General features: G+C 35.4%; 1 protein-coding gene across 1 annotated transcript in view; it reads left to right on the top strand.

Annotated features, from left to right (window-relative positions):
• The first annotated feature begins 239 nt into the window (after positions 1-239).
• Positions 240-9,204, top strand: part of LOC123543598 (uncharacterized) — a 57,337-nt gene continuing 48,372 nt past the window's right edge. Inside the window, exons 1-2 of the mRNA XM_053542513.1 lie at positions 240-472; positions 2,075-7,543. Coding sequence (XP_053398488.1) covers positions 470-472; positions 2,075-3,373 — 1,302 coding nt within the window. The 5' untranslated portion in view covers positions 240-469 and the 3' untranslated portion in view covers positions 3,374-7,543. The remainder of the gene's footprint in view (positions 473-2,074; positions 7,544-9,204) is intronic.

Here is a 9,204-nt window from a genome sequence, read left to right as displayed (position 1 = left end):
AAAATTTTTGGATTTTTTTTTTTTTTTTTTTGTAAGATTATCTTCCCTTAGTTGTAACTATAAATAACTTATATTGTAACTTTTTTATAATTGACCGTAGGGAAAAAACAAGACCACTTTTCTGTGGTACAACATAGATGTTACTTTCAAATTTTAGGTGTATTTTAAGGTATCTCTACCTGGTAAGGAGTTTTTTTGTGGACTTAGAAAAACAAATGGCTTACAATGATTACTAAACAACCACAAAATTAAAATTCCATTTGCAAATACAGGTGCTAGAGTAAAGAAATTTGCTGTGACGGGCGTATATTGTGACATTCTGGCACTCTTGTTACGTATTAATTTTCAGTTGTTATTTTTAGATGTTAGATGGACTTGGATTGAAGGCTCTGAAGGATCAAGTGTTAGTGCAACTAAATCCAACCCAGGAGGAAGAAGTGGTGCAGCATATTGGGAACAGGAAAACCAAATGGTATGTTATAAACCCTTACCCTGCTAAATTTCTATAATGAACTTGTCCATCTTTCAATTTGGACAGTACCATTAACTGTTAAAAGGGGTGCATACCAAAATGTTACTGTCTGAATGGCGAATCAATCATGTTTATCATGATAAGGGTTAAGTGCTTGTGAAACAAGTTAACAGAAAAGATCGGGAAGATAGAAATTACCAGGTGGCCAATTGTTACTGGACAAATTGGGTCCCGCTATATAATTGCTCACAAGATACAAAAAGAGGGAAAGTATGAAAACACAGTTTGGTTAGAACTGTTAAAAACCTAGATCAAGACTCTACAAAATGTTTTCTAATTTTTTCTGATATATAATAAATGAGTCTTATAGGGTGTTATACAGCTCTTGGTTTTTAGCTTGACTATACGAAGTATATGGAGAGTTGTCCTACACACCCCAGCGTCGGCGTCTTTCCGCATCCCCACCTTGGTAAAAGATTTTTTTACACTTTCACTTTTTTGTCATCTCTATAATTACTTAATAGATTTGTTTCAAACTTCAAATAGTTATTCCTCATTTTCACCCACATCATATGGCAGGAGGGCCATAACGCCCATGCCAATATTTCATGAATTATCCCCCCTTTTTACTTAGAATTTCAGGTTAAAGTTTTGGTGCACTTTCACTCTATCTCAGTTATTACTACTTGGATTTGATCCAAATTTAAAGTAGTTGTTCCACCTCATCACACATATCATATGTCACAAGGCCCATAACTCTGACACCAATTTTTCATGAATTATGCCCCCTTTTTACTTAGAACTTCAGGTTAAAGTTTTGGTGTACTTTCACTCTATCTCTGTTATTACTAAATGGACTTGGTTCAAACTTAAGACGATTGTTTGACATCATCACTCACATCGTATGGCACAAGGTCCATAACTCTTGCACCAATTTTTCATGAAATATGCCTCCCTTTTACTTAGAATTTAAAGCTAATTTTGATGTATTTTCACTGTCTATATCTCAGTTACTACTAAATGGATTTGATTCAAACTTAAAATAGTTGTTCCACATCATATGACACAAGGTGCATCACTTTTGCACCAATATTTCATGAATCACCAAAGTACGAATTATGCCCCCTTTTGCTTAGATTTATACTTACTTAATGTTTTGATACACTTTATCTTTATTTCTCTTATCACTTACTACTTTCGACACAGATTCTAGCTATTGTCCAATATCTTCATCCACATTGGAGTCATTAAATACTCCAGTGACAGCTCTAGCCTCCTCAGATGTGCCCAGTTTCACTATCCAGCATCGAAATAGTCGAGTGCACTGTCTCCTTTGACAGCTCTTATTACGTTTGCTTTTCACATTTATTTTTGATAAGTCACTTTATTTTTGTGTTTGAAAGAGACATTTTAAAGCAATTATTTGAATAATTACGCTGTCTGAAAAGCATATCATAGTTTCAATATGACTTTATGTAGTGCAGGAATGTGAATAAGGAACAAAGTTATACTTCATTTTATATCAGAAACCATTATTACCTATAGTTAAGTGCAGTCAGTTTTATGATTCTGATATAGTAAACAGATATTTTTTTGTTTCAGGCTATCTGGATGTTTGGGGGAGAATTTCATGTTGAAAATAGCCAGCCAGGTTTGAGGAATGACCTCTGGAAATACAGTATGTCTAAAATGTCTTGGAGTTTGGTTCATAATGGTTCAGCAGAGAATAGGCAAGATGTTCCAGGTCCTCGCCAGCTGGCTGCTGGGTGTGGGGTGACTGAAACTTACTTTGTATTGTTTGGAGGGCTTGGTCCTGAAGAGAAAGTTCTTGGTGATTCCTGGATTTTCTATATTCCAGATAGTAAATGGTATACGTTGTCAGATTTTCGTAACAGAGTTTCTGCAAGTAACTCCACCCAGACAGAGGGGCCATCACCTAGAGGAGACATGGCAGTATGGTGTACTGGTGGGGACATGTTTATTTTTGGTGGTTTTGATGAAAACAGTGGACTACATCATGCTTTATGGAAATTTAGTTTATCAACATTGTCATGGACTCAGTCAGAATCATCAGCAGAGCTTCCTGCTGATCATGAGTTTGTAAAGCATCTAAATTACCCCAGTGGAAGATCAGGAGCCACAACTTGGGTATCAGATGATAGGCTCTTTATGTTCGGTGGTAACATATTAGCAAATAACTTGCGATCCAAGCATATGATGATAGGGAATGTAGGAGATCTCTGGGAGTATGATAAACTGCAGGATTTATGGTTGTATTATACAGGCCCCCAGAAAGTCTGCAATACTGCCACTCAGTTTGGTGACCTGGGTTCGGCATCCACCAGATCTAATCCAGGTTGCAGACGACGGGCTTCATCATGGACTGACACTCATGGAAACCTTTGGATGTTTGGGGGAGATGGTATCGACAACTCTCAAGCGTCTTTATCAGTGTTTGCACACTCAAAGTTGTTGTCAGATATTTGGTTTTACAACCTTAACACAAACATGTGGACTTGGAAAGGAGGTGAAAAAGCTGGTGACCAGAAAGGAAAATTTGGAAAAAAAGGTCAAAGTTCAAAGAACAATCTTCCAGGATCAAGATGTGAGAGTGTGGTTTGGCAGCAAGAAAATAATTTCTACCTGTTTGGGGGAGTTGGACATGATGCAAATGGTAAAGATGGCTATTTGGATGATGTCTGGATGTTGGACGTCCATCTTGACCAGTCTGTAGAGCTCAACGCTCCCACTGCCTTACCTGTGTTTGGTATGATTTTCTTCAGCCTTGGACTTGTCATCTTAATATCAGTGCTGTATCTCTTCAGTCGCAGATACTTCCAGGTTACATCTGGTACAAACAAGGGAAAATACAGCAGAATTCCTCTAGATCCTGAACAGTAAAATTTAACTTTTCAGTTTTTCATTACATTCCATGCTGGGCAGAAATATTTTTAGCTCGACTATTCATAGAATAGTGAGCTATTGCACTCGCCCATGCGTCGGCGTCGGCGTCCGCGTCCCGATTTTGGTTAAGGTTTTGTATGTAAGCTGGTATCTCAGTAACCACTTGTGGGAATGGATTGAAACTTCACACACTTATTCACTGTGACAAACTGACTTACATTGCACAGGTTCCATAACTCGATTTTGCTTTTTTACAAAATTATGCCCCTTTTTCGACTTAGAAATTTTTGGTTAAGGTTTTGTATGTAAGCTGGTAACTCAGTAACCACTTGTGGGAATGGATTGAAACTTCACACACTTATTCACTGTGATGAACTGATCTACATTGCACAGGTTCCATAACTCTATTTTGCTTTTTTACAAAATTATGCCCCTTTTCGACTTAGAAATTTTTGGTTAAGGTTTTGTATGTAAGCTGGTATCTCAGTACTTACTAATGGGAATGGATTGAAACTTCACATACTTGTTCACTATCATGATCTGACATGCACTAAGCAAGTCCCATAACTCTACTCTCTTTTTTTTCAAAATTATGCCCCTTTTTCGACTTAGCAGTTTTTGGTTAAATTTTTGTATGTAATCTGATATCTCAGTATCCACTAATTGGAATGGATTGAAACTTCACACACTTGTTTACTGTCATGATCTAACATGCACTGGGAAGGTCCCATAACTCTACTTGGCATTTTTACAAAATTATGCCCCTTTGACTTAGCAGTTTTTTGTTAAGTTTTTGTATGTAAGCTGGTATCTCAGTATCCACAAATTGGAAAGGATTGAAACTTCACACACTTGTTCACTGTCATGATATGACATGCAGTACAGAGGTTCAATACCTCTACTTTGCATTTTACAAAATTATGCCCCTTTTTCAACTTTTGTTTTCATTCAATTGACAAGGCTGTTGAATAGTCGAGCGTTGCTGTCCTCCGACAGCTCTTGTTTATATGGTTGTTAGAGAGTTGATTATTTTGCTATGTTGAAACAAAGACTCAGGGTAGCTGCTGTTCAGTACAAGTCATGTAAATTGATATTTTGATTGATAGCCAGGTACTTACTTTCATATTGTAGCTGAATCTTACATGCATATCTGGACGTTAAATCATTGATTATATTCTGTTGATGGCCTCATAATATCAGGTATCAAGTAAGCTAAAAAAAGAACAGATACAGTAATATTAAAATAGAACAAGAGAATTGACAGCAGGTGATAAATAAATAAATACTGCAAAGTCTGTCAGTTCACTTACATATGGTTTATTAATTACAAAGTCATATAAAAATATTCTATGAATTTTGACCTTAAAGTTGTCATTTCTTGTATTTTTTTTTTACAAAAATTGACAGTTTAAAACCTTTTAAAAAAATAGGATATAATCAGGGTTTCAGAAATCCCATGTCCGGAGCCCGGGGGCTACCAGAAAATTCTGCTGGGCTAATAAATTTTTTCAGAGCGTGCCCGCCGGGCTACCTTGAAACTTCGTATCGAGTAGCCCGGAAATCAATAATTTAGTCTTCAAATATAATTTTGATAGTTGTCTATAATCCCCTTGTTTATCAAGAGATACACACCCAAGGCTTTAATTATTATCACCTATTCTGTCATAATCGGCAAACAATTAACCGTTAAATCGTACCCGCAAGCATTTACAAAAACGTGCACGAGTGATTTTAGACTGATCCAGTAACACCAAAGTTGCTGATCGGTATTGTTTAAAACAATATGCAAACCAGTCTTAAAATTACGTCATTTTAGCGCCACCTGCCAAAGTGAACTTTCGGTTTCGCTGACCTCAATATTTATCAAGCGATCAGAAAGAACAGATGTTTGATTTTGAGGCAGTTTAGTGCCTACACTGATTGTTTATGCTTTTCGATTTAAATACTTGCTTAACATGCAAAAAAATCGACCATGATTTAGCAAAATATCAGAAAGTATACAGAATTTTGGACAAACATAAATTCGGATAAGTGAATACACAGTGCCAAGAATCTGAGTGACGTTATATACGCGGTTCTAGTCCGTTTATTAAACCAGACAGATGTTTAGAATCAGACAGAATTATTATGTCAACTTTAAAAATTTTTCAGATAAATTACAATTCATACAGCTCTAAGGAATTTGCAAGTTTATAAAAATTGATTTGCGTTCTCTATTTATTGCCATGTTGCAATAACTATCAGGAGTACTCCTGATAATATTTCTCAGTTTAAATACATGTACCGGTTTTATCTTTTAAAAGGAGAAAAAGGAGTAATGATAATTGCTATTTAAGAGAACAAAATTTATAACAATGTGCATATGGCTAAAATTGTGAAACCTCTAATAATTTAATCAGTCCATCCACTGTAGTATAGAAGCACATAGTAAATAAACCGAAATGGCCATTGCCCAATAAACTTAAATGTCCAGGCTACCAGATTAAAATTTTGGTAGCCCAATGAGCTACCAATAAATTTGCAGATTTCTGAAACCCTGATATAATGTAAAAGAATTTTGAGGCTTTCGTTTTTGGTTTTTGAATTTTTGTCCATTAGCTAACAACCGTTGCCATTAGCTTTCAGCAAGTGAAACATTTCTTACGAGAGCTTTTTTGCCCACCGGAAAAGGTAGTACAATATGGTTTTTCTTGTGAATTTAATATAACTTAAAGAGAAACGTGTTGTTTCTATGTTCCTGACACTCAGTAAATATGTGCATTGTTTGGCTTTTAATAGGATTGTCAGTGTTGTATGTTTACTTGAATGAAATTTCTGTTGTCACAGTTGAGATTTTTTTTAAATAATTGAAAACACTACAAAGTTATCAATGCAAACTTGGTTAAACTTTTCAAATTGGTTAAAAACTGCTATCAAAGATTTTTGTTAAAAGGAAATGTCTGTGTACATAGGCAGTAGTAAGAACTCATAGAGCAAAAACTTCTGAAATGTTTATATTTTAAAGATGTTAATTTGTATAAATATGTTTATTGTTTTTTTGCCAGGTTTCACCTAAGTGGCTTAGTAAAACAGTCAGGGCTTGAGCTAGGGGGCAAATGAGCAAAATATTCACTTCAGAGTGTCTAAGTCCAACCCAAACATCAAAAATTCAGTTCGCACAGTTTTTTTATCCACTAAATTTTGACCATTGGCCTTTTGACAGTTTGCAAGCATGTCAACATTTTAGGTCAATCCACTTCGCTAAATAAACTTGATGAAGAAATCTCCCTAAGATTTGAACCAAACTTGAGCCCTGTATATCTTCGGAAAAACAGGTTGGGTTATCAACAGAATCTGATATAGATAACATTATTACCATTTTTATCAGGGAAATTTAGGAGTGACATAAATTGATATTGTACACTTGTTTTACAAGATTTTTTTTTGGACAAAACACACTTTCTTAGTCACAATGTCTGATAGAAAGTTTTTGTGATATTTTACATTTACTTGTTTGTGTTAAATTTGATGTTCTTTGTTAATCAGTTGTTATACTTTTATAGACAAAGAGAAATTTTCTGAATGCAATAAATTAAAAGATCCATCAGCATACTTTAAGTTATTATAAATACAAAATATTGCTCATAAAGTAGTATGACAAGATGGCAGAATGATGCGAAATTTTATTAATCTGTGTTCATTTAGATAACATTGAATAATTGTTTGGGAGAGACACTTTTTGCAAGAATATTTAAGCATACACATACCGTATAACCCCGTTTAAACGCCCCCGGGGGCGATGCATTTTACGAAAAATTTGATCCAAACAATGTCAGTAACTCGTATAAACGCCCCCCTGTTCATCCCAATTCATGCACTGACATATTAACCCGATACGTCATCGTACTGGGAATCTGTGTAAAGTCGCGCGCTGAGTGACGTGATCCGAGTTAAATTCGATCAATACTGTAGTGTTTATAGCCCAGATGTTTATGTGGATTTACCTGCACGTAGCATACTCAGTACTTACACACAGTAGATTTATTTGGTTTATTTGTGCCATGCCTGTTGACGTGTTTAAAAGTTTGTGTTAATAAAGTGTGTTTTTTTTTTGAAATTCATTTGTATTGTTATGGAATTGTTATTATCTGGATATTATTGTGTTGGATCTAGGACCAATTTTTGAAGGTAAGATTTTTTTATTTTCCCCAAAAAACGTGGGGGGGGGGTTAATTAGAGGGGGGGGGGGGGGCGTTAATACGGGGTTATACGGTAATTGCAACAACATGTATAGTAGTCGCAACTTGACCGCGATGGTTGACCTTAGGCTGATTATTCATATCGATTATTTCATTATAGAAATCAAGGGTGCTTAGGGTGGCCGTGTATAATTTTATGGAATTAGTTTGTATACAGTGCAGTATCAAAGTATATACACTTACATTTGATCAGTTAAAACTTTCCAATACACTAATTTATATTTACACAAATTTATATTTCCTTTTTCTCGTGCAGCTCGTGTTTTACGTACACTCCTTTTCAATAATAGGTTGTGCCTCATTGTGTATTATAATGCAAAGGTCAACCATCGGGGTCAAGTTGCGTCCACTATAATCTGTTGGATACTTTTTTTCGAAGAAGAAGTAGAGCTATCCTATACACCTTGGCGTTGGCGTCAGGGTCAGCGTCACACCTTGGTTAAGTTTTTCGTACCAGTCCACCTTTTGACAGCCTTTAAAGATAATTAGCTTTGAAACTTTCAACACTTCTATAACATTCACCATGTCCAGTTTTAGGCAAGTGGAAATAACTCCATCAAGGATTTTGGCTTAATTATGGCCCCTTTTAACTTAGAAATCTTAGTTAATTTTTAGCTCGACTATTCGAAGAATAAGTAGAGCTATCCTACTCACCACGGCGTTGGCGTCACACCTTGGTTAAGTTTTTCGTACCAGTCCACATTTTGACAAAGTCTTTTGAGATAAAGCAAGAGTACAAAACTCCATCAAGGATTTTGGCTGAATTATGGCCCCTTTTGACTTAGAAATCTTGGTTAAGTTTTTCGTACCACTTCATATTTAGACAAAGTCTTTTGAGATAAAGCTTTGAAACTTTCAACACTTATTTATCATCACCATGTCCAGTTATAGGCAAGAGTACATAACTCCATCAAGGATTTTGGCTGAATTATGGCCCCTTTTGACTTAGAAATCTTGGTTAAGTTTTTCGTACCAGTTCATATTTTTTGTAAAGTGTTTGACATATGGCTTTGAAACTTTTATCACTTGTTTAGTTTAATAGTCTCTATCTGTAGGAAAGAGAACATAACTCTGTCATGTATCTTGGCTGAATTATGGCCCTTTTTGGACTTTGAAATTGGTTCTGTTTTCATACAAGTCCATGTTTTGTCAAAACTATTTGACATATGGCTTTTAAACTTTGAACACTTGTTTATCATTATGATTTCCATCTGTAGGCAAGAGTACATAACTATTTTGACTGAATTATGGCCCTTTTTGGACTTTGAAATTGGCTCATATATTGCCATTTAGTGCAAGACTTATCGAAATCAAAATAATACAGGAACATTGTTTGTCTGATCTATTTATTTCTTTTGTCTGAATATCCGTGGAAATATTTTGACCCCATTCTTCAATCAATTCTTCGAATAGTCGAGCGCGCTGTCATCAGACAGCTCTTGTTTTCGTACCAGTTCACATTTTGTGTAAAGTGTTAGACAGTCTCTATCTGTTATCATGTTTTGTCAAATCTATTTGACTAGTGGCTTTAAAAGTTTGAACAGTTGTTTGTCATCATGATTTCTATCTGTAGGAAAGAGTACATAACTC

The sequence above is a fragment of the Mercenaria mercenaria genome, chromosome 1 (genome assembly GCF_021730395.1).
Source record: "Mercenaria mercenaria strain notata chromosome 1, MADL_Memer_1, whole genome shotgun sequence".
NCBI lineage: Eukaryota > Metazoa > Mollusca > Bivalvia > Venerida > Veneridae > Mercenaria > Mercenaria mercenaria.
Note: the sequence above shows the minus strand (reverse complement) of the source record. Positions and strands in the feature narration are given on the sequence as shown.